The sequence below is a fragment of the Xiphophorus maculatus genome, chromosome 9, assembly GCF_002775205.1.
Source record: "Xiphophorus maculatus strain JP 163 A chromosome 9, X_maculatus-5.0-male, whole genome shotgun sequence".
Lineage (NCBI taxonomy): Eukaryota > Metazoa > Chordata > Actinopteri > Cyprinodontiformes > Poeciliidae > Xiphophorus > Xiphophorus maculatus.
Window position 1 is genome coordinate 6,241,155 of NC_036451.1, and position 24,915 is coordinate 6,266,069.

The 24,915-nt window shown below is 36.4% G+C and overlaps 2 protein-coding genes across 3 annotated transcripts; one reads left to right on the forward strand and one right to left on the reverse strand.

Moving 5' to 3' along the window:
- Positions 1-171: 171 nt before the first annotated feature.
- On the forward strand, positions 172-4,493 carry LOC102217739 (podocin-like). Of its 2 annotated transcripts, none has more exons than XM_014475550.2 (7): positions 172-635; positions 801-904; positions 1,253-1,325; positions 3,260-3,342; positions 3,429-3,688; positions 3,872-3,950; positions 4,139-4,493. In XM_014475550.2, the coding sequence occupies exons 1-7, from the start codon at positions 320-322 to the stop codon at positions 4,343-4,345; spliced, it is 1,122 nt and encodes a 373-aa protein (XP_014331036.1). In that variant the 5' UTR covers positions 172-319; the 3' UTR covers positions 4,346-4,493. The 2 variants fall into 2 exon arrangements, with proteins under 2 accessions (XP_014331036.1, XP_023195906.1); XM_023340138.1 differs by having other exon boundaries at positions 4,142-4,493.
- A 129-nt stretch (positions 4,494-4,622) lies between these two features.
- On the reverse strand, positions 4,623-24,496 carry axdnd1 (axonemal dynein light chain domain containing 1). The gene is made up of 32 exons (XM_023339055.1): positions 24,485-24,496; positions 24,249-24,315; positions 23,271-23,416; positions 22,046-22,149; positions 21,470-21,563; positions 19,791-19,876; positions 19,647-19,703; positions 19,363-19,471; positions 18,434-18,555; positions 17,695-17,835; positions 17,390-17,494; positions 15,412-15,532; positions 14,815-14,916; positions 14,577-14,743; positions 14,395-14,464; positions 13,281-13,509; positions 12,892-13,129; positions 12,251-12,344; positions 11,221-11,411; positions 11,036-11,126; positions 10,580-10,714; positions 9,862-9,936; positions 9,457-9,531; positions 9,053-9,127; positions 8,648-8,722; positions 8,243-8,317; positions 7,838-7,912; positions 7,216-7,248; positions 6,560-6,640; positions 6,361-6,452; positions 5,596-5,735; positions 4,623-5,521 (listed from the first exon to the last, which is right to left on the reverse strand). The coding sequence occupies exons 2-32, from the start codon at positions 24,298-24,300 to the stop codon at positions 5,460-5,462; spliced, it is 3,312 nt and encodes a 1,103-aa protein (XP_023194823.1). The 5' UTR covers positions 24,301-24,315; positions 24,485-24,496; the 3' UTR covers positions 4,623-5,459.
- Between the last annotated feature and the right edge of the window lie 419 nt (positions 24,497-24,915).

The window sequence follows — 24,915 nt, forward strand, 5'->3', positions numbered from 1 at the left end:
TAATGAACATGTTTTGTATAATCCAGAACTGTATCCTAACCTGTTCAAGGAAGCATAATAGGTCACCTTTAAACATTTGTTACTCCCAGTGGCCCTCCCCTATGACTGCTGTTTAACTCCCACACTCAGACAGTCCAAACAATCCTTATCCAATCCCATCACCAGATTGTAGCACCTCAGACCTGAGCTTCAACTTCCATTTGAACCAGGTCCAAAATTTCTTCTCTCTTCAGGTCAGGAAAGCAGTACTGACCCAACAAAAGAAAACAGCTCCCCAGCCGTCACTCATACATTGCTTACGGCTGAATTTCCAGCAGATATGGAGAAGCCCCTCACTGTGAAGCCGAACCACAGATCCAGAGCAATGCCACGGAAGAAGGAAGGGGAGAGTGGAGCCCCAGTGCCTGAAAGAAGTCATCATCAGAAACCGCCAAAGGCAGGTCACCACGCTGGAGCTCCCTCGGTCAAGAAGGAGAAAAGGGAGATGGAGAAGTCAGAGGCAAATCAGGAGAAGGTGGATGTGGAGAAAGAGGCAGAGGTTAAGCTGAAATCTACTGTGGTGGACATAGACCGTGTTAGAGAAACCAAGGTCCAGGAGGAGAACTTGTGGCTGCTGGAAGCAGCGGAGCAGGACGGTGAGTTAATGCACAGGAATATAATTGTTTGTTTTCCTTTTAGCATTTTTATGTTAGCTTTTGTATAGGCAGTTGAGTTCTGAAATCTTAAGTCAAGATTTAATTGAAGCACATGTTTGTCTTTCTGCATGTTGTGGTTGAACAGAGCGCTATCCATTTCTGCAGGTCTAAAGCACAAAAGCCTGGGAGTGTTTGAGTGGCTGCTGATGGTGTTTGCCTTGAGTTTGGTTCTCCTCTTCCTTCCTATTTCCATCTGGTTCTGTGTCAAAGTATGAACTACAACTCCAAGATCAATTCACAGTGATCTACTTCAAATAACTGTAAAACTGTCAATAGAAATAGAAAAAACGCATCAGTGAATGGAAAGAATATGCATGCATTTTTTGATGGTTGTGTGAACCTAGATATCTCAAGCTTGTCTTGTACCGATAACTACATATCAACTAATTTTTTATTTAAAGCTTAGTAGTCATCCAATCTAAGCTGAATCTCAGATGCAAACTCATCTATGCACTTCAAGGAAAAGCTACATTGTAAAAACATAAAATCTTAAGTATTTGTGGTCTAGTTTGTAGTACAAACATTGTTGAGTTGAGAGCTGTTATCTTGATTCACAGGTAGTGCGAGAGCACGAGAGAGCTGTGATTTTCAGACTTGGTCATTTACTGCGAGGGAAACCAAAGGGACCAGGTAGGCACAAATCAATTTCATTCTTTCCTCTTCATGCTGTAATATAAATTAACATATCTGATTTTTATGTTTTAATGATTATGAAAAACAAAATTCTTCAACAAAATATGGGTCAGAAGAGATGAAAGGCTATTTGATGTTGCTTTTCCCATTTCAACTTGTTATGGCCACAAACTTCAATGCATTTTGCTGGGATTTGGGATTAAAAAGCTGCGTAATTGTGAAGTATGAAGACAAATATACATAGTGTTCACACTTTATGTCTCTACCAGCTTAACACAAGAAAATACAGAGCATCTCTGAACATCAATTTTTAAGAAGGGATGCATCTAAGAGTTGCTGGAAAGTAGCTCAATAGGAATGGAGTTGGGCTGTGACTAACACTGTGACAGTGTTAGTTGTTTTTTTACGTTGCACGATCGATTTGTTGCCCAAGAACTTCTGACTTCAGCTGTGTTCCCTATCATATAGTTGCAAACTGCAACTGGATGTTTTCTAGCTTTCTTTTTGCCACTCTAACATACAAGCCGGAGTTGCTCTGGTGGCAGATTGTTCAACCCGAGCTGAGGGTTTCTGCAGCTCCTCCATATTACTATAGGCATCCTGGTTGCTTTTCTGATTAACACTCTCCTCCCCTGGCCAAACACTCTACCCTTAAACCACTAGAGGGAGGTGTTGTAAAGGTAATTAGAGATCAGAACACAGCAAATCAAAGTGGCAACCTGACAAACATACATGTGTTTCACTCCTACCTTCATTCATGTAAGTTCCATGTGTTATATTAATTAAAAAATACTTTTACTCCCAGCTATGGCATCTATGTAGACACATTTACGTTTTTCAGCCTCTTTGACACCATCACAGAAGACTTCTTGTCAAACAGTTTTATTGAGGGATCAGTCATGAAAAATCAAAACAACTTTGTCCTCTTTTTCTGATTTAGCCATAATGACAATACAAAACACAGCAATACAAAAGGGCTGCACAGTGGCGCAGTTGGTAGCACTGTTGCCTTGCAGCAAGAAGGTCCTGGGTTCGATTCCCGGCCAGGGTCTTTCTGCATGGAGTTTGCATGTTCTCCCTGTGCATCTCTCCGGGTACTCCGGCTTCCTCCCACAGTCCAAAAACATGACTGTCAGGTAAATTGGTTTCTCTAAATTCTCCCTAGGTGTGAGTGTGTGTGTGCATGGTTGTTTGTCCTGTATGTCTCTGTGTTGCCCTGCGACAGACTGGCGACCTGTCCAGGGTGTACCCCGCCTCTCACCTGGAACGTAGCTGGAGATGGGCACCAGCAACCCTCCCGACCCCATTAGGGACAAGGGTGAACAGAAAATGGATGGATGGATGGATGGATGGATGGATGGACAATACAAAACAAAACAAAAGTGGCAAAATTGAACAAGGACAATCCCACATCCTATCCACCTCCCTTTTCCTATGACTTATATCTTATCACACCTTATCTTATTAAATCAAACCTTCTTCAATTAGAGTTGTCAATATATTGTAAAACGGGTTGCCAAATGTTATTGAATTGTTTCAATTTGCATATGCATCACCCTTTGTAGATTGTTAAAAATGTAAAAGTATTTCTTCTAATTTCATAACTATACACTACATTTGTTGATGTATCAAGTAAAGTCCAAAATGTGTGCATTCAAAGTTTTGTCTAATGTGGAATGAAAAATATGGATTCCTTTTCAAAGCGATGTTATTGTCGTTTCTTTGGTTGTATCAGAGTCTAACATTTTGTATTTGGTTTGAAAAATATGATGTTTACACTCCTTGAGGATTAGTATCTGGTGAGTAATAATAGCAATCAGCAGAAACAGCATAAAGCATGGTTGGTCACACATTAAGGTCATAAATCATGTCACATATTTCCAAGAAATGTTCTATAATACTGATGTTTGCGCTCTGTCTTTTCTCTCCAGGCCTCCTGTTCTATCTTCCACTTCTTGACGTCTGCCACAAAGTTGACATTCGGCTCCGGATGTTGAAGGTTCCTTCTCACATGGTAAAACACACACTTGGCAGTCAGAAATAATCACACAAAAAGTAGCAATGAAATATCTGACTTTTTCCTACAACATCTTCCTGCAGGTGGTGACGAAGGACCTGGCGAGGCCAGAGCTGAGCGCTGTGTGTTATTATCAGATAGAGAATGTGGCTCTGTGCAGTGCAGCTCTGTCCAGCCTGACCTCGGTGCTACAGAGTCTGGTTCAGGCGGCCATCAGAGATGTTTTCGCCCAGCATACTTTCAGTCACATCCTGCAGCACAGGCGGAGGATCGGAGAGCAGATTCAGAAAACGCTGGACTCTGTCACTTGCCGCTGGGGAATCAGGGTGGAAAGAACTGACATGTAAGGCTCGTCAGTTCTTTCCACTGACAAGAACTGACAATTTCAGAAATTTATTTCAGAAATTTTGTTAATTAATTTCTAAAATAATTTTCCATTACTGTTGACTTACTTGAAATGTACAGAAGAGAATTAGAGCCAGAAAAAATGATCCCTCAGTGTCTTTCTGTTTGATTTTCATGTCAGAGACGAGCTCAGTTTTCCTGTGGAGCTACAGCAGAGCCTGGCTGCTGATGCCGAGGCCAAGAGACAACAGCAGTTCACTGTAAGGCATTGCATTTTAAAATCAGTTTCAGATACACTCTTTCTTCTTAATATTCTTGTTTTGCTTCATATATTGTAACAAACACAACAAAACTTATTTAGTATGTTTTATTAAGGTCCATTTTGAAATAATTTCTGGCTTCTCAGATGAAATAGGACAAATACATTTCAGGTCTTTCTGGTTGTTAGCAGGTGAAGGCATCAGAAAGGGAGACAGCTGCCTGGGAAGGTTTTAGAGCCTCATTCCGTCATCTCCAGCCTGCATTGGTCCTTCCTCTCGTCCCAGATCTTCTCAACATGAACTCTGACCTGACCTCCCTCCCACCGCCACCTCCTCTCTCTGAAGACGGAGGAGACATGATGGCGGCATCAGAGAGAGACTCTCCGATGATGTGACATAACGAACATTTCATTAATATTTTGGTAAAAATATTTTGCTAAATGGATGTAATTTAATCACATTGGGTCAATATACTATTTAACATTTTAAATAAAAGCTGAATGCAGTTATTTTCAAGGTAACAAAGACATATATATATATATTACAAATAAATGTTTTTTGGAAGGAATGGGCAGAAAAATAGAATAAAAATATTAATATTACAAGTAAAACTTTATTTACTGAGTACCTTTCAAAGTATAAAAATGTAAACGGAATTAAGAAATGCGATTTTAAAATATGTTTTTAATTTGTATTTTAAAGACTTAACAGGGGCATATGGATGCAGAAGCCCTCTGATATCATCTGTGAAAAGATCTCCAATAAATTCCACTCTAAAATAAACTGGAAGCCAGTGTAGTTTCATCATATGAAAATATTTATATTCACCAGAAAACAAACACCAGAACATCTGCAGATTATTCTAGGTGCAAAAGTTGCAGTTTTCATTATTGTTCAAACTTTAACATTGTTTAAACTACATGCATTTATTTATATTCAGCTTATGCACAATTATATTATCTTTCTTGCCATTAAATATAATGAAATATCAAAATATATTCATCATTTTAATTTCAATTTATGAAATAGCAAAGGATAAACAGGAACTCCCAAGAATATTTGCATAGACATTTATTAATACAGCAGGAAGAAGAGAGATATTGAAGGGACAAAGGGTTGACAGGTGCCACAGAAAGCAAATGCACAGCACACACAGTATCAGGAAGTGAGGTGTATCCTTGTACACCTCACTTCCTGAGTGAGGTGTACAAGAATTCTTTCATCACCTTATGAAAGAATCGCCTTTCTTTCATAAGGCCTTCATCATAAGGCGATGAAAGAAAATGTACATTTACATACTGTAAATGTACATTGCTTTTCTGTTTTCTTCCGTTTGTTTTTTATTTATGCGTCACAATTTGAGAAGTCGTGGGTTGTTAAATGTAGCCGATTATATTTTTCTTCTTTGCCAAATACAACAAAAATAAATAAGACAGTCTCAAACATAAACATAGAGTCACAACATGTTTTCTTTGAGGCGTTGCTTTCTTTTTCAGATTCAGATGTGGGTTATGTTTCAGAAGTTGGATCTGCAGCCGTAGGTGGGGAATGAGGTGGCATTATCTTTTCCTCTGAAAAAAATTAAAAAGGCACTGTAAACTTTAATGCTCATGTCTGTTTTATCCAGGAAGTAGCAAGGTTTTACCATCTTTGCTTGGAGACTCGGGAGCAGGCTGACGCTGGAGCAATCTCTCCAGGTCTTTAATCTTATTCAGCGCTTCAGTCAGAGCCTCCTCAGCTTCCCGAGCTCGCTTCTCAGCAATTATTGTTAGCTTCTCGGAGTCCCTGAGAAAAAACATGAGATGCCTCCATTTTTTGGTTGCATAACTTAGTGAAAGCCACACTGCATGTTAATCATAGGAATATTAAAAAATAAAAATAAAAAAAGATACATGCATTTCCTTGCACCACCTCTGATATACTTTTAGCAAATATGTTTTACTTTGTAACATTTTCAGCATTTTAACACAAATGACTGATTTGTTATTGTTTAAAAATAATTAGGCCACAATCTCATACAACAAAAATACAAGGCTGTGCAAAACCTTTTAATAGTCATATTCCATTAATTAGAATATATTTTCAAATAAGGCTCATTTGTCAACTGGTTGTACAGGATTTGAATCAGGGGTGTCACAGTAAAGAAAGTCAAATACATATGTAGGATACACATTTTTGTGTATTTCTTATAGAAAAAAAAATTTAAACTTTATAATTTCCACTCCAGATAAAACAGTAATTATTATTGTGTATTGCTTTAACATCATTTTCAACTGAATTCACTCAGTTTTGTGGTTCTATGTGAAAAAGAAGGTTGAGCGTATACTTTTTCAAGACAATTGTAACTTTTATTTGTGTTAGCCTCTCAAAACTATAAATCAAGCACAGAAAATGGAGACGCATGTCCTACCTTAGTTCTTTCTGCAGCAGCACTAGTGATGCTAGATCAGAGAAAGCTTTTTGAGCTTCTTCTATTACTGGACACACAACCAGCTCATTGCCCTGATAGAAACATACAAACTGAGTTCAGTCAGACAGATGATTCAGTTCTGTAGAAAGGCAACTATTTCTGCCAATTGTTGAAAAATCCATGTTTTAAATCATCTGACCCCAGGCAGCTGGACCCTGCTGTCATCCTGATATCTTTGAATGATGTTTCCATCATAGTCTATCAGCTTAATTGATGGCCTCTGCAGGACGACAGCATTATTCATTTTACTATAATAATGAATACAAGAAATTCACATTTGTAAAACTATTTCTATTTAACAAAAAAATATTTAATATTCTTGAATACCTTCAGCATATTTTGCACTTTATTCTTTGATTACATAGACAATGTTCAAAACCACAAACATGAAGAATGAAGATAAAACAATTGGTTTATTTTATTGGGCATTTAAATACAACAATGTAAAACTAGTTAGAAGAATGGTTTTATCTAATTAGAGTTTGGTTGATTATTAGAACTTATTAGAACACCAATTAGCACACAGTTTTATTTACATTAATAATCCCATGAACAAACAGCATTACAATACAAGCAGCAAATCAGTTTTCTGATTTTTTTTCTAAAATCTCCCAAGAGATTTTAAAAATAGAAGTAAAGACAACTGTTTAAAAACGTATTATATTATATATTTTTTTAATTTTTCATAGAAAACGACTAACTTCTGCAAAAGTAAAACAGAAAATAACCCAATACTAAGGATGAACCAGCATGACCTTAAAATACCACTAAAAACTTATGATTTATTTGACTGACCTCTTGTTGTTCTGTTTCAGGTTCTTCAATCATCTAAAAAATAATCAAAATAATACTTACTATCATATTTATTTACAAACATCTTTCATTAATCTACTAACAAATTAATGTAATAGATGTAATGTTCATGTCTGCGTGTGTGAGATCGGTCCTCCACAGAAGATCTTTGCGTTGCTGAAAACGCTGCACCTGTTTGCAATTAGCTGATTATCTGAGGTGGCTTTAAGGAGCTATGAGAGAACTGTCTTTGCCTGATTATCAGCCATTCTAGTTGAAGACATGTATTTGGTTTCCACAACAACAAAGTAATGTCAAACCTCCTCTTATCAAGTTGCCATTGGATTCCTAACATCCCACTTTCACCTACTGCAGTTCTGTCAGCCATCTTTAATCATTGCCAGAGAACCCAGAGTTCAGGCCTTCCCCTTGTTGTTCTGTCTGTGTAAATACATTTCTGTGTATAATTCTGCATGTGGATCAAGAAAATACCCAGCAAAATGGCAGTGTATTAAAGGATGTACATCAATTAAGCTAAAATTAATCTTTGCTTAATTTTATTTAAAGTTGTGGTTTTTCAAGGTTTTTCTTTAAGAGGCATTCTTCCATAGTTCATATCACTAACCTCAGTTTGTTCTGGTTCAGTCCCAGCTGTAGTTTCGTCATGTTGCATGGGCTCTTGTGAAGGACCTTCACTGGTCTGTAACACACACAGGCAAAGTTACCAATATTTTTTACATTTTTCCACAATCAGCAAGTCAAACAGCCACGACCTCTGGTAATGCAGAACTATAAATATATTTAAATATGGAGGACATTCCCTCTAAATTGCATAAAAGAGTTGAGAGACTAGGAGCAGATTCGTCTTTTGTGTCCAGTTTCACGATTAGAAACAGGGAGAAACTAAGATTTTTACATATCTAGCAATGAACTTGAAAAACAGTTAACTTCATTCAAAATTTGTCATTTAACCTAACAAACTACTCTAAGCCTTAACGCTGTCAAACCTCGTCTAGTTCATATCACTAACCTCAGTTTGTTCTGGTTCAGTCCCAGCTGTAGTTTCGTCATGTTGCGTGGGCTCTTGTGAAGGACCTTCACTGGTCTGTAACACACACAGGCAAAGTTACCAATATTTTTTACATTTTTCCACAATCAGCAAGTCAAACAGCCACGACCTTTGGTAATGCAGAACTATAAATATATTTAAATATGGAGGACATTCCCTCTAAATTGCATAAAAGAGTTGAGAGACTAGGAGCAGATTCGTCTTTTGTGTCCAGTTTCACGATTAGAAACAGGGAGAAACTAAGATTTTTACATATCTAGCAATGAACTTGAAAAACAGTTAATTTCATTCAAAATTTGTCATTTAACCTAACAAACTACTCTAAGCCTTAACGCTGTCAAACCTCGTCTAGTTCATATCACTAACCTCAGTTTGTTCTGGTTCAGTCCCATCTGTAGTTTCGTCATGTTGCGTGGGCTCTTGTAAAGGACCTTCACTGGTCTGTAACACACACAGGCAAAGTTAACAATATTTTTTACATTTTTCCACAATCAGCAAGTCAAACAGCCACGACCTCTGGTAATGCAGAACTATAAATATATTTAAATATGGAGGACATTCCCTCTAAATTGCATAAAAGAGTTGAGAGACTAGGAGCAGATTTGTCTTTTGTGTCCAGTTTCACGATTAGAAACAGGGAGAAACTAAGATTTTTACATATCTAGCAATGAATTTGAAAAACAGTTAACTTCATTCAAAATTTGTCATTTAACCTAACAAACTACTCTAAGCCTTAACGCTGTCAAACCTCGTCTAGTTCATATCACTAACCTCAGTTTGTTCTGGTTCAGTCCCATCTGTAGTTTCGTCATGTTGCATGGGCTCTTGTGAAGGACCTTCACTGGTCTATAACACACACAGGCAAAGTTACCAATATTTTTACATTTTTCCACAATCAGCAAGTCAAACAGCCACGACCTTTGGTAATGCAGAACTATAAATATATTTAAATATGGAGGACATTCCCTCTAAATTGCATAAAAGAGTTGAGAGGCTAGGAGCAGATTCGTCTTTTGTGTCCAGTTTCACGATTAGAAACAGGGAGAAACTAAGATTTTTACATATCTAGCAATGAACTTGAAAAACAGTTAACTTCATTCAAAATTTGTCATTTAACCTAACAAACTACTCTAAACCTTATCGCTGTCAAACCTTGTCTAGTTCATATCACTAACCTCAGTTTTTTCTGGTTCAGTCCCAGCTGTAGTTTCGTCATGTTGCATGGGCTCTTGTGAAGGACCTTCACTGGTCTATAACACACACAGGCAAAGTTACCAATATTTTTTACATTTTTCCACAATCAGCAAGTCAAACAGCCACGACCTTTGGTAATGCAGAACTATAAATATATTTAAATATGGAGGACATTCCCTCTAAATTGCATAAAAGAGTTGAGAGACTAGGAGCAGATTCGTCTTTTGTGTCCAGTTTCACGATTAGAAACAGGGAGAAACTAAGATTTTTACATATCTAGCAATGAACTTGAAAAACAGTTAACTTCATTCAAAATTTGTCATTTAACCTAACAAACTACTCTAAACCTTATCGCTGTCAAACCTTGTCTAGTTCATATCACTAACCTCAGTTTTTTCTGGTTCAGTCCCATCTGTAGTTTCGTCATGTTGCGTGGGCTCCTGCAAAGGACCTTCACTGGTCTGTAAACACAGACAGGCTCCCAGCTAATACTCATAATCATTTATGGAACAAGGCAAAGGCTTCACAAAGCATTGCCTTAATCTATATTTTTGGATGTGCTATATGCTATTTCTGTACTGATTCACAAAGTAGACTGCACTAAATACATGCAGACACAAACATGTCCAACAATTTAACCAACCAGTCTTTTAAATAGGCTATAGACTGTATCAGGCAAATGTGTAAAGGCATGATAAAATCAGCATTTTTAAATATTTCTGAACAATTTTGTAATCCAAATCCACTAGCAGATAATGTTTTTGTTTTCCGTTTCCTCTCCTTTAACAAAGTTACCAATAATTGTTAGCAGATTTTTTGTTTTTATACAATCTGCATAACAAACAAACATGATCTTTAGTAATGCATAACTACTTTCCCTCTAAATAGTTGCAAAATTCATTATTTACATGTGAGATGTTATTTCTTCATAGAGAGATTAGGAACAGATCCATATTTTGTGACTAGTTTCAGAATTAGAAACATGCAGAAGTTAAGATTTTTACATATCTAGCACACACTTAGGGAACATGAAAACCACTTAACTTCATTCATAATTATCATTTAGTCTAACTACTCTGGGATGCCTTTATGATGGGTTGTCACCTCAGTCTCCATGCTTTCTGGTGGCTGAGGGATGCTTGAAGTTTCTTTGGGTTGCATGATGAGTTTCTTCTCAAATTTCTCAGTAAGTTCTTTGAGCAGTATTTTCAAACTTGCCAACCATTTATTACCATCTGTCTGAGGATAGAAATTAAGCTTGGTAAATAAATTGATGTCATATCAAAACCACATGTACTGAAAATAGTCTGAAAATTATAGACTAACTGCAACTCCTACTTATGTAGTCTACTATTAATCACACATTTGCTATAGATTCTACAAAATTATCACCTTTTATGCATGTTTTAATACTGACAAATATTCATTTTTGCAATAGAGGTATTTTGACAAAGCCTAAACTACTGCACAACTGCAGGCTTGTGCACTGGCTATCGAAAACATCTTCAGAAAAGTTTAGAGCCACAGTCAAAGTTAGAAAGACGCTGCAGTCTCATTTACCTGCAGCTTTTTAAACTGTTCTGTCTTATTTTCCATCTGTGCATCAATAGGGTCCACTATCAACGCCTGCTCCAAAATTAAGTTGGATGATCTAGAATAGAAAACAGCATTTTCTGTTGTATAAATCCATCAACCTTTTTGATACAACACTTAATGCAACAATAGAAAGTGGCAATTTTTGTTACCTGGTAATAAATCTGGAATAATAGACCAATTTCTTAGAAAGCTTTTCTGCCTCCTCAACTAAAGCTTGTGCTGAGTTTTTTATTTTGTCTTTATGTTGTGGATCTTTATCTTCTTCCTCAATCTGGTCAGGTAACATGTGAAGCAACAGAGCCATCATCAAGTTTGTTTGACCTTCATGAAGACAAACCACCTGAAAGGGAAGGAGCCAATGAAACAAACATTTGCACTATTACAGTCAACTAAGGAAAAAGAGAAAACATTAGTTATTTATCCCTCTCATCCACACTGGGCCAATGGCTGCTCACTGACAAAATATCAATTGCAGTAATTAATTATTGTATAAAATGTGAGGACAACATTTTGGGATAATATGTCTGATGCAGTTATATTGTGATCTACTTGTAGTTGATACTTTTAGTGTTTGTTGGGAAATACTTTGTGGTATTAGTGGCCTTTATTCACAGAAGTCAGACAGAAAATAGGCAGAGACACAAGGGGGAAAGACAGCAGCAAAGGTCAGGAATCAAACTCAGTACAGCTGTGAGGACTAATAGCTCATCAATATGTGGCACCTACTCTATCTCTACTTCTAAAATGAAATTGAACACTTTTTGAAGTTAGGATTGTGACTTGAAATTCAGAAACCCTGGTCCAACGCTGAAGTTAGATTCAATATGGCTGCCACACATAAAATGTTGTGAAAATTGCAGGTTTAATCTGTTCAATTCTGATGGACAGGATCTCATTACCTCAATGGCACCCAAAGTTCAGGTGGAGAAAAAAATCGATTCAATAGAGGAACTCAAATCCTATTCCTGGGAACTCTGAATCAAACCAAAATGCTCAAAAATAAATTTCAAGTCTGCTTAATTTTTTGTAAAATTATATTTTGAATAATTCTTAGCTATTATTTTTTTTCTTATTTGATATTGCTAATATTTGTCAGTCTGGTCACCAAAAAGAACAAAATTCCTGACCACAAGCAGGACCATAAATGTGATATTTTCCTGAAGAGTGTTTAAAACTCACCTCTTCTAGCAGTTTCTTGTTCTCAGTCTCAGTGAAGCTGAACAGGCGATTTGCGAGCTCCTGAACCTCTTCTAAAGCCTTTTCTGTCCCTGAGCTTTTTGAACAGACACACACAACACAGAACTTTAAGCAATTTATAAATAGTACATGAAGATGTTCCTGAATACAATCTCATGCAGCCCTAATCCCTGTAATAATTTATTGCAGTGAAACTGAATGGTAAATATGTACTCTTACTTTAGTTTCATAATCTTATAGAAACTAGTCTTGTAATCTGCTGTAGAATGAGAAACTATTCTTCAATAGACCAAAAATCCCAATTATGTTATTATTTTTAGGAAATTAGAACAATAAATGTTGAAATTAAAAGTATTTTGAACAAAAACGTAAATCTTTCTTGCTCTACTAATAGAAACAGATCAGTCCAATTGTGATAATAAGAATTATGATAATAAAACGGCTTTGCTTTTTGACCACAGGAAGATGCAATGAACACTTTTAAAAGGCTCTTGAAATATTGAGGTTTATCTAGAAAATATTATTCAACGAGGCATTTTCTACTCAATTCACAATTTACACTGTATATTAAGAGATTCAATTTACAAATTTAGAAAGGTAAACTGAATATATAAAACACTTACTACAAGTCAGGGACTTTTTTGACCATTCTTTGGTCCGTTTGTTTGTCCGTTTGTGCGAAGGGGAAGTACAACAATATATCTTCAACTATGTTCCTCCAATTAGAAAAAGCTTCTTCCAGTTTAGTCCAATCAGAGGCGGTCATCGCTGACTGAGGAGAAAACAGCTGCAGCGCACTATGAGTTACAGAAGCCCAGAGGTCCATCAGGTTAAACATGGATGCAATGAGTTGGTGGATATCTGCAGAAGGAATTATTTTCAGCTTTTTAATTCACTCATTAACAATTACCTTGCTAACATGAGACTAAATGAAGACTAACAGAGAAAAAACAAAAGTGACTAACAGTTGTGCATGTGTCAATAACAATATAAGTTTAATATCTGCTCTCACCACTGGCTTGGGTGTTATACTGTCTGAGAAGTTCAGTTAGGACATTCTCCAGCTCTCTTATAGTCTCAAGGCTCACAGCAGGCTCAGCATCAGGGAAAATGTGCCTTTCAACAGTCTGAAAGCTTATTTTTACAAATTTATCCATGGTACTGTAGACTTCATGCAGCCTCCTCTGAAATATAGCCTTTCTTTCACCTTCTTGGCATTCCTCACATACAACTGACAGCTTCTGCAAAAAAACAAACAAAAAAAACAGTAAAGCCTCAGAAAAACAACAACTGCTAATTTCTGGACACATTGTTTTTCATATTTTGTCAAGCTACAACTACAAACGTCAATGTATTTTCTTGGGATTTTATAGCAACACAAAGTATCACAATTTGCAGTCTTTGAAGGTTTCATAGAGAACATCAATGGGAAAAAAAGAGGACCAAGAAATACAGCAGACGGAAAGAAGTAGTATTGCACAGCTTCCACAAGTTCACATAAAAAGAGAAGCAAATAGGCATCTCTAATTTACTGTAAAATACCGGAAGGAACCGTATTTGTGCACAGTGCAGTGTGCTAAAATTCTGTGGTTGTCAGAATTTTATTCTGGCAACTGCAATTCTATGGTGGTTGGAATTACTGTAAAATTTTTTCCAGAAATTAGATTTGTTTTTCTTTTTTTTACAGTGTAAAAGCAATAAGGTGCTGTGGTCGATGAAACCAAAACAAATGTATTTCTGCTTCATGCACAACAACATGTGTTGCAAAAAACACAAAGCCTCGTCGTAAAGACTACATCCCAGCTGTAAATGACGGCAGTGGCAGCTTCATGGTGGGGGAATGCTTTTCAATCACAGGGAATGTAGAGCCACATACAAGACAACCTGGAAAGAAAACTTGTTAGACCAAACAAAAAACTTGAGAATGAGGTGAAGGTTCATCCTTCAGCACAGCAATAAGCCTACAGAGCTACAATCGAATGGTTTAAATCAGTTTTTTGAGTTTATGCTCCAGGATATCCAATACCACGCTACACCAAAAATATTTGGTAAGACTCTGTATTTTTGTAAAGATAATCTCCCAAAAAACACCACAGAAGGTAAAGAAAATAAATATCCTCTCTTACATTTGACCACCTCCATAAGTCTGCATGGATTTCTGCCATTGTTGTAATGTCATATTCTGGAACCTTATTCCTAATAACATCAGATGAGAATTGCATGAAGAATACTTATAAGTGTCAATAAAAGTGCAAAATAAGATTCAAAAAGATGTTCAGAAAATTTGTTTTAAAAATAATCTCCTCACCGATTTTGTGTCCTGATGTGAAGATGCCACTTTTTGAGGCCTTCCTTCAAGGAGAAGATCTGTTCAAACTGAGCATGCTGAATCTTCTTCACAAACAACATGAGAGTAGTCAGCTGATGTTTCCACTTGTTGGTTAGCTCCACTATGACATCCATATCATGTGTATCCTACAGTAGGAGGAGTAGCACAGTCAAGCGAACACCTGTGGTGGGAAAAAAGAGTGTGCTTTGACTTTCACCTTTGTGGTGATGTAGACGAGGCAGTCATGTGCTGTCTCGAACCAGCCTTCCCCACTGACATACAGCTCACTGACAAGCTGGAGCTTCTTCACTTTAATCACCTGACAGAAAAGAAACTGTTTAACAAAACCTGAAACAAACATGGGTTAAACTGGCATGTTTATAAGAAAAATATGCTTTAATGCAAATCTAACATGTAACTAGGACTGGACAATTAATCAATAACAGTACATATCCTGATTCACACATGATCAATATCAATAGATAATACGTTTGAGAGAATGTTCAATAATTTCACTGCACTCCAATTCAAAACCACACAGCATTCTGGGAGATGTAGGCACGGGAAAGACTTTAGCCGCACCACCAGTTTGGCAGGTTTTCAGATATTTAAAACCAAAAAATTAATTAATAATTATTGATATTGACTGATATGAAACCCTTATGTTGTGACACCTTTTTTCAGGCATACTCTCCAGTCCTACTTGTAACATATCCCTAAAAATCAAATTCCTTTGTTTATTGTTACACAAAGAGATGAAAAAAGAACATTGTACACAAAAAAAGAGAGAACACAACAAAACGGCTTCTTGTACTTTGAGGGCGAGGTTGAAGGTGAACCTGCTCCAATGGTCTCTGTCTTCAGTCAACTGTTCCAGCTGCTCCTCCAGACGAGTCCTGTGCAGCTCATACAGATGGTGGTAACCCTGGACAACACTTAGAGAGGCACATTGATCATTTCAGAGGTAGCATTTTTGTCAAGCATACAGGTAAAAGCCAGTAAATTAGAATATTTTGAAAAACTTGATTTATTTCAGTAATTGCATTCAAAAGGTGTAACTTGTACATCATATTTATTCATTGCACACAGACTGATGCATTCAAATGTTTATTTCATTTAATTTTGATGATTTGAAGTGGCAACAAATGAAAATCCAAAATTCCGTGTGTCACAAAATTAGAATATCACTTAAGGCTAATACAAAAAAGGGATTATTTAGAAATGTTGGCCACCTGAAAAGTATGAAAATGAAAAATATGAGCATGTACAATACTCAATACTTGGTTGGAGCTCCTTTTGCCTCAATTACTGCATTAATGCGGCGTGGCATGGAGTTGATGACTTTCTGGCACTGCTCAGGTGTTATGAGAGCCCAGGTTGCTCTGATAGTGGCCTTCAACTCTTCTGCGTTTTTGGGTCTGGCATTCTGCATCTTCCTTTTCACAATACCCCACAGATTTTCTATGGGGCTAAGGTCAGGGGAGTTGGCTGGCCAATTTAGAACAGAAATACCATGGTCCGTAAACCAGGCACGGGTAGATTTTGCGCTGTGTGCAGGCGCCAAGTCCTGTTGGAACCTGAAATCTCCATCTCCATAGAGCAGGTCAGCAGCAGGAAGCATGAAGTGCTCTAAAACTTGCTGGTAGACGGCTGCGTTGACCCTGGATCTCAGGAAACAGAGTGGGCCGACACCAGCAGATGACATGGCACCCCAAACCATCACTGATGGTGGAAACTTTACACTAGATTTCAGGCAACGTGGATCCTGTGCCTCTCCTGTCTTCCTCCAGACTCTGGGACCTCGATTTCCAAAGGAAATGCAAAATTTGCTTTCGTCAGAAAACGTGACCCAGGTGAGATGCTTTTCGCGCTGTTTCTTGGTCAATAGTGGCTTGACACGAGGTATGCGGCAGTTGAAACCCATGTCTTTCAAGCGTCTCTTGGTGGTGGTTCTTGAAGCACTGACTCCAGCAGCTGTCCACTCCTTGTGAATCTCCCCCACATTTTTGAATGGGTTTTTTTTTACAATCTTGACTAGGGCGCGGTGATCCCTATCGCTTGTACACTTTTTCTGACCACAGTTTTTCCTTCCCTTTGCCTCTCTATTAATGTGTTTGGACACAGAGCTCTGAGAACAGCCAGCCTCTTCAGCAATAACCTTTTGTGTCTTCCCCTCCTTGTGCAATGTGTCGATGGTCGCCTTTTGGACAGCTGTCAAATCTGAAGTCTTCCCCATGTTTGTGTAGGCTTCAGAACTGGACTGAGAGACCATTTAAAGCCCTTTGCAGGTGTTTTGAGTTAATCAGCTGATTAGTTTGTGGCACCAGGTGTCTTCAAAATTTAACCCTTACACAATATTCTAATTTTGTGACACATGGAATTTTGGATTTTTATTTGTTGCCACTTCAAATCATCAAAATTAAATGAAATAAACATTTGAATGCATCAGTCTGTGTGCAATGAATAAATATGATCTACAAGTTACACCTTTTGAATGCAATTACTGAAATAAATCAAGTTTTTCAAAATATTCTAATTTACTGGCTTTTACCTGTATTTAAAAACTGTCCCATTTCACATCTATCACAAGAAAAAAGGGCAAAAGAAGTTTGCTCTTACTTATACAATGTTTTAAAAAAAAGCTAAGATACAGCAATATAGACTGTGCCCAGAAGCAAAACCAAGTAAATGTACTAATACATCAATTTAGAACAATTAATTCTTATTTGTTCTACTTGATGAATGGTGATGTAGTTTGCCATCAATCACTGTTATAAGTCTGCCAGACTGACTCTGAGTAGCTGAGAGTTTCTTTGGAGCTTTTGGCAAGTTCCTCCTGTGCGTGCTCCATCTTATCGGAAACAAAAGCATCATGGTCTCTCACTTTTGCTAGTTCCCTGAGAAAAGAACACATAAACACAAGCATGGAAATGAGAAGACACACATCTCTTACCTTCACCTGTGTTTAAATGAAAGATATTATTGAAAATTAGGGCATTTATTATCTCTTCTTAAACTAGTTGGTGTATAAAAATCTCCCTGAGACCACCGTTAAATCACTTGTTTTCTTTTACTACTCTGACCCTGATCTACATACATGTTTATCTGCTGGATGGATGCCTTGATGTGGTAAATTTGCTCAATAAGCCGACGGTCCAGAGCCCGCTGCGCCACCACCTCAGTATGTAACTTCTTCAGGCACTGGGGGATTCGCTCCAGCAGAGACTGGTACCGCTGCCTGGAACAAAAAGAAATTCTGGATCAGCAGAGGAAAATATATTTAAAAAATGTCTAATTTGCTTTAATTAAAAAAAGAGTTGCTTTTTCAAAACTATTTTTCAATCTCACACTGAAAAGAGAAAAAAAACAACCTTTAACCTCTAGTTGAGGTTGCTAGGCTTATTTAAAAATCCATAGTCTTTCAAAGAGTTTATGATGCCGCACACTAACAGAATTCCCACAGACTTTTAAAGCAAAAGAAACCCACAGCACCATGGATCCTCCACCATGTTCAAGCAGGATTATGAAAGTATTTTCCTTATATTTTCAGATCCACCTGGAGTGTTTATTAATGGAAAAACAAAATATTAGAGTCATCTGACCAAATGCACTGTTCCTGATGACACCAGATGAAAGTTCAAATAATTCTAAATTTATATGATTATCATATTAACACAGAAAAGGTTTTGTGCATCCACATACAATCAGTCAGCATACTTTTATTACTCCTACTGCCATAAGATATTATTTTATGGCATTTCACAAGCATTTGTTCATGTCTGTGTAGTCATTGTTTTTTTTCAAGGCTTTTAAGGTTAAATATGTTAGCTGCTAACCTGAGTTTGGCGAGGAGCTGTCCTCTCTCAGCACAGCCGACAGTCACCTGCCTAATCAGTTCATGGAAAACGATGTTGTAGATGTTCTGCTCTGTCTTCACCAGTTCCAACAAGCTCTCGAGCTGCGAAACAAGTCATAGACCTTAAGGTCTCTCAGCATTTTAGTGGTATTGACAGAAATGATAAACACAGACACTCTACATTGGCATATTACATCGCAGATTAAGAAGGAGGCCATTTGTGTAATTGGTAAATATTCTTTAATGTTTGAACCATCTTTTAAAATTTGGTTACACTTTCTACCCTCAGGCTCAAACATTTCCTCTAATTAAAGTGTAAAAAAATATTTTTTCAGGTTTGTTTCTAAACTTTCAAATCATCTGATCTCATAAGTTATCCGTTCCTAAACATAGTTATAATTTTTATTTTGCTTTTCTGTATACTGTCCTCTTTTGGTCACCAAACCTCTTGTTTCATCATTGACAAAAAGCTTAAATGTGCAGTATTATTCCACCTAAAAAGCTGTTTTCTTTTTTATTTTGTTAGGTATTCGTAGTATAAATATATATGTGGGTATTACATTATATCAAAAATAAAGACAAAACTGTTCCCAAGAGAGAAGTGTGGGCATATGTAAATCACTGTGCAATGAACTGAATAATAAAATTTTAATATCAGAATAAAAGAAATCTGCCTATATTTCATTCTTTAAGATTGCCGATAACCTGAGAATCAAATAAAACAAATAAAAGCTAAATTTAAAAATTGGATCACAAAAGTCCCTTGAGTCAAAGTAGCTTATGTTGTTCACTGACTGAATGCTCTTTGTGTATTTTCCCATTTTAATTATGCAAACTAAAGGTTTTTCTCTGTATTAAACAAAAATTACAACACAGCATTCATGTCAGTTGCAGAGGTAGAAAACTAACTTGGCACAGATCGGTCAGCTCTTCGTTCTGCTGATCCACTCCAGCCTTTTCCAGCATGTCATCCATCATCCGCATCAGCTGGATCACTTCCAGCCTGCCACTGGGCCTCCTGCACACAGAACATTCCCACAAATGCAGTATGTGTATTACTGCACACACATACATAGTTCTGTAATGCTTAAAGGTCTGTTTTACTACTATGTTTCCTAAGTTAATTGCTTATTACACTAGAATGAAGTGTTACAATTTTTTTCTGTCACTTTAATTTATATGTTTGGACTTACAGTGATGGGAGGACTCGTAACTTCTGCTCCTGATCTTTCAGTTGCACTGTGAATGCACTGTGAGGTACAATATGGAATAAATCAGGAAAACGCTAGATCGTTATATAAGAAGGGACTGCACAAAATAATATTAAGGAAACTTACTCTTCATACAACTGGAGGCATTGTATTCCTTTGTTCTTCACAATACGATACTCTTCAGGGATCACATTTTGTTTGACATTCAATTTCTGAGAGACACAGAATGGTGGCATTTTGTGATTGGCTTGGCTTCTTATTCAAATTAATGGCAATGGTTGCCCCAGGAATACTTCACACTGGTTAAATCCAAAACCAATTGTTTGAAATATGTGATGACACAGAGAAAAAACATGTGAAAACCTTTAAAGTGAGGAAGTGAATAAATATAAACAGTTAAACAAAAAGAAAATCATGAAACATGGACATATTAAGCAAAGGTGGGAGAAAGCAAAATTGCAAAATGTGAAAAATAGAGGAAATAAAAATCTGATGAAAAAGAAAAAAAAAGTTCAGTGTCAACTAGAAACTGAAACAATGTGCAATGTGTCATGTTGGAAATGTTCTGACTAAATAATAAAAGTATTTCTTTGACAGAAAATGGAAAAACTAGGTAGTGACAAGACTGAGACAGAAAACGTGACCTTCAATGATATTCAAGTGTTTCAATTTAAAAAAGATTTTCTCTGGGTATTCCAACTTCCTTCCACACTCCAAAACCACAACTGTTAGCTTAACTATCAACTACATTAGGTGGTTGTTTTTGATGTACACTGTATAATTTATGGTAATCTTTTTATTTTGTGTAAGTTTTGTTCGTGTGTTCTATTTTTTTTCTAATGCTTGCCAAAGGTGAACTAAATGGAATAGCGACCTGCTCAATGTATACTCAATATATATCCACTTCAGAAAATGGATGGATTTAAAAACATGGATATCATTTTACAGCTATGATATTTTAAATCTTATTTTATCTGGGGCAGAAAAAAAGGTTTAACACAAACGACTATATTCCATTGGAGCTATTCCCAAGTTACTTTGGCAACATTTTCACACATATTGCTAAAATAACAACAATATGGGACACTCTCGTAATTAAAAATTAAAAAATGTCAACCATCTGCTTACAGGGTTTGTACACTTTTAATTTTCAAGATAAGTTTCTTGTCTTATTTTTGCAGCAACAAACTTTGGAGATAAAACAATACAAATTAACTAAAAAAGACAGTGTAAATTCACTATTATAATGATATAATTTATTACTGTTATTAATAAAATCTTGTGACAATAGTCTTCATTCTACAGCAGGGACATTTGTGTAAAATATAACACAATTTTATGTTTAGAAATGTCTCTCACACACACACCTTACACACCTGACTGGTCTGAAAACAAAACACAAATTAAACAAAAAAAATCCCCCAATTTCATTAACGTTTAACATGTAAAAGACAATATTATAACTTTTATTTCAATCACACAGGTCAATAACTCATAGAGCAATTAGGAATAATAGATATCCAAAAATAAAATAAACAATGTTCTTCCTAAGTTGACCAGCATTTAGCAGATATAAATAACCAAAAACAAGAAAAGTTTAGTCTGATTTAACTTCAGAGAGAGAAAAATAATGTCTTTATAGGTGTATGAAAATATGGTAAAAAAGTTAGGCTTTTAATCAAATGTTAGATTGCACTTCATTACAAAACTGCTGTTTGAATATCAAGTGCTTTCAAGGACTTTACATGGAAATAAAGTACTTTCAAAATACCTAATTTTACAAACCCTGTGGTTACGCAGCTCACCTTTATGTCTCCGTTGCAGCTCTTCTCATGCAGTGGTGGGAGAGCAGTCATCTTTTTCTGTGTAAGCACAGCATCGCACAGGAATGAAATATCCCTGCAGAGGCACCACACACAGAAGAAACATATTTTTCTTTATATAGTGGACTATTTTAACAAATGTTGATTTTTAAAACTCATGTTAGCATTTGTTGCAATGGTGGAAAACATACAGTAATGATTAAAGGAAGAGAGTCAATTCTTCTGTTCATAGTCCTTATATGCAACAGGCTTCATATTATTTAATATTCAAAAAAGAAGCCAAAATTCAAAAGCGTTGCATTGAAAAACTAAATATACCCGGTGATTCCACAGCTTGTCGCAAGTTGAGTTAGTAAGTGGTTATTTTCTATTTGACTTTATCAGTCGCTCACATCTGTGTGAAGGATTTTTTGTTTATTCTTCATCATTGTTTCATAACCATCTTTAAGGTCAGGCTCCAGCTGACCTGAACCAAAACCTGAACTGTAAAGACATAACATGTCACACTTGAGAATAACTTATATAAACAATTGTCACAGTTTCATCCCCCTAACTGACCTGCCGGCTTCTGTCAGCGATGTTGGCTGTTCCAGAAAGTATTTGTATTTGGTGCGTCCAAGCGGATAATGCCAAACTCCATCTGGCCGTCTGATTCCATCATTCTGTACAAAAATATGTGTTATTGCTATCTTATCAACCTATGCTTATATATATTTGTATCAAGTCTCTTTGTTTAAAAATTGCAGCAAGAAAAGTTTAGCACCCTGACAGATTTCTTTAGATTGGACTAATTTTGTCGAACTTGTATATTTCAGATCAAGATAACTTGAATAAATACATAAAAGGGTTATCAAATCAAGAGTTTCTTTATCAATGGCTATGAAACCCAACTGAGCCCAACGTGAATACATATGTTAAATGGTGAATTCTGTGTAATTAAACAAATTCTCAGATCACGCTCAGATCTGTTTACTGCCTGACCTGTAGAATAATCTTAACTACATAGAGCCTCTCTGACAACATGAAATAAATTTTTAAAGCTCAAACTTATTCTGGTTATTTTGCAAGTCAATTATATAAAAAACACCAACAGGTCCATATGTGAATATTTAAAGAATGCATTCAAAATAAAGGTTTTAGAGTGGCCTAAGCAGATCTGACTGCACTTGAATTTGATTGAAATGTTGTAGTATGACTTTAATATCATACTTATACTAATAATATCATATGACTATACTAATATCATATGACTTTAATATTCAAAATAGCTTGAGAATCAAAATAGCTTGAATGGGGAGAAATTCATCCACTGTGAGATTAGCCTGGTAGCTTTTTTTTTCTTTTGACCATTGTTTGTAAACTGCATTTTGGATTCACTCAGGCCATATTCGTCTTTAATTAAAACTTGTTTAATAATGGGAAATTTTGAAGTGCAACAAAAAAAAAAACAGAAATCTGGGTGAGGGAAAAGGTATATAGTTTTTACAGAATGTACAAAAATCATGAAGAGAACTGAAATCAAACCCTAAATGGACAAATAATGAAAGGGCCCAGAAGGAGGCGCTGACATACTTTTTTTCCATTTTACATAAAGCAGACATGCATGTAAGAATTTTGAAGCAATCTTGTCAAATATTTTGAGCTGAATGTCAGCATCTTAATTCAGACCGACTGTCTTTATAAATAAACTAAACATGGGTCTATTGAGAAGATTGAAGAAAACTGTACTTTAAATGTGTATGAATCACAAAATATCGTGTAAAGAAGAAAGAACAGTAAGTACTTCACAGCTTCGGTGATGTGCAGTGTGGCCCTGTGTGTTCTTGGAGACAGTGGAGGTGAGGCTGAGCAGCAGTTCTGCTGGGATGCTTGTTTGTTTGACAGGCTCCTTCCTGATCCCACCTGGAACTTGGACTCTCAGGTCAGTCTCTAAGAAAAATCAAGCAAATACTGTGTATTTGCTTGAGTACTGAGTGCTCAAGCAAATAAATAATATTTTATTTATTCAAACCATTAAAATGAGCTTTGGTCAATATCTCTAATTGCTTTATAACCATCTTCCAAAGTTCTTATTTGGAGTTTATCTGTCTTGTCCCTCATTATCCTTTTTGACCATTTTGAGAATGTTTTGTTGTTTTTGGAAATTTCCCTTGTCTCAGTCTGATGTGGTCCTAATGACAAGAAAGCATAGAAAAAAACATGCAAACTCTAGGTAGAAAAAACCTAGGCTGGGACAAGATTGTACTCAATACATGTACAATCGGTACTTGTACTGATACAGGTACAGGTATTGTACCTGTATTGAGTACAATCTTGTCACTGGAGGTAGTTTGATCTGTTTAAGCATAAACATGTTGCCTGCTATGTAGGTGGTTTCAAAACCTTTGGGTTTCCTGTTTAAAAATACCAGAATTATTTTAGATTGTCAAATCAGTTAATCATCTAACAATGTACGTCTGCTTGAGTAATGTTTTGATGACACAATTTTACTTGCACGTACTTCAGTAATAGTATTTTGAAGTAACACCACTTTTTCTTGTGTACAAGTTTTGGCAACTGTACCCATCTTTGTTTAATTGTTTTGATTAGAGAGTACGGTTGTACCATATAAAATTGTACATGAACACACTGGATTGGTTTTAGCCATTTCTACAGACGTTTTCTAATCGTGCATGACTACATATAATGTTTTGTTTCTAACTTTCTGAGCAGCATTGGCACGTAGAAAGTCTACAGCAGTGGATGGGTATGAATAATTTACCGTCTGCTTGCTCGCTTGGCGCTGGACTGGCTCTGGCCGTGGACAACGACATCTTTACCAAACGAGGCTGTTACAGTCAGAGGATAAAGTATTTCAACTTTCACCGAGCCATGAAGGCGAGAAGCTAATGTAGGTTATCTTAAATAACATGCTTTTTAAAATTTACGAACGAAAGCGCCTTTTCCTTCAGTATTCCGTTCTTCCTGATCGCGTTGTTATGGAAACGGCGTGCTTACCAGCTGCTCGTCTACTCAACATTTTACGGCCGCGTGTTAACTCCGTGGTGCATTCAAGTGAAGTCGTACAGTAGATTTCACATGGTGAAAAGTCTTCGAAATTATAAAAGCATCAAATATCACCAGTTTCTTTCCAAAACGTTGGCGGAATAATATATTTAACTATCTTTGATTCAAACTAATTCAAATAATGTGTTTTAGAAAATGTCAATGCAACCTTTATCAAGGTGAATATTTTCACAGTATATTCATTTATTTTTTGTCTACTTCTGGTTAAGCGTGTATGTCCGTGTAATTAATTGGGAACAAAACTGTTCAACAATGTATGTTTTCCTGACCGGGATTATGAAATGGGCTTTTAATTAATAACATTAGATTTGAACTTTTTTTATTGCTTAGTTATTTTTCACGAGAGACTCGCTGATCAGCTA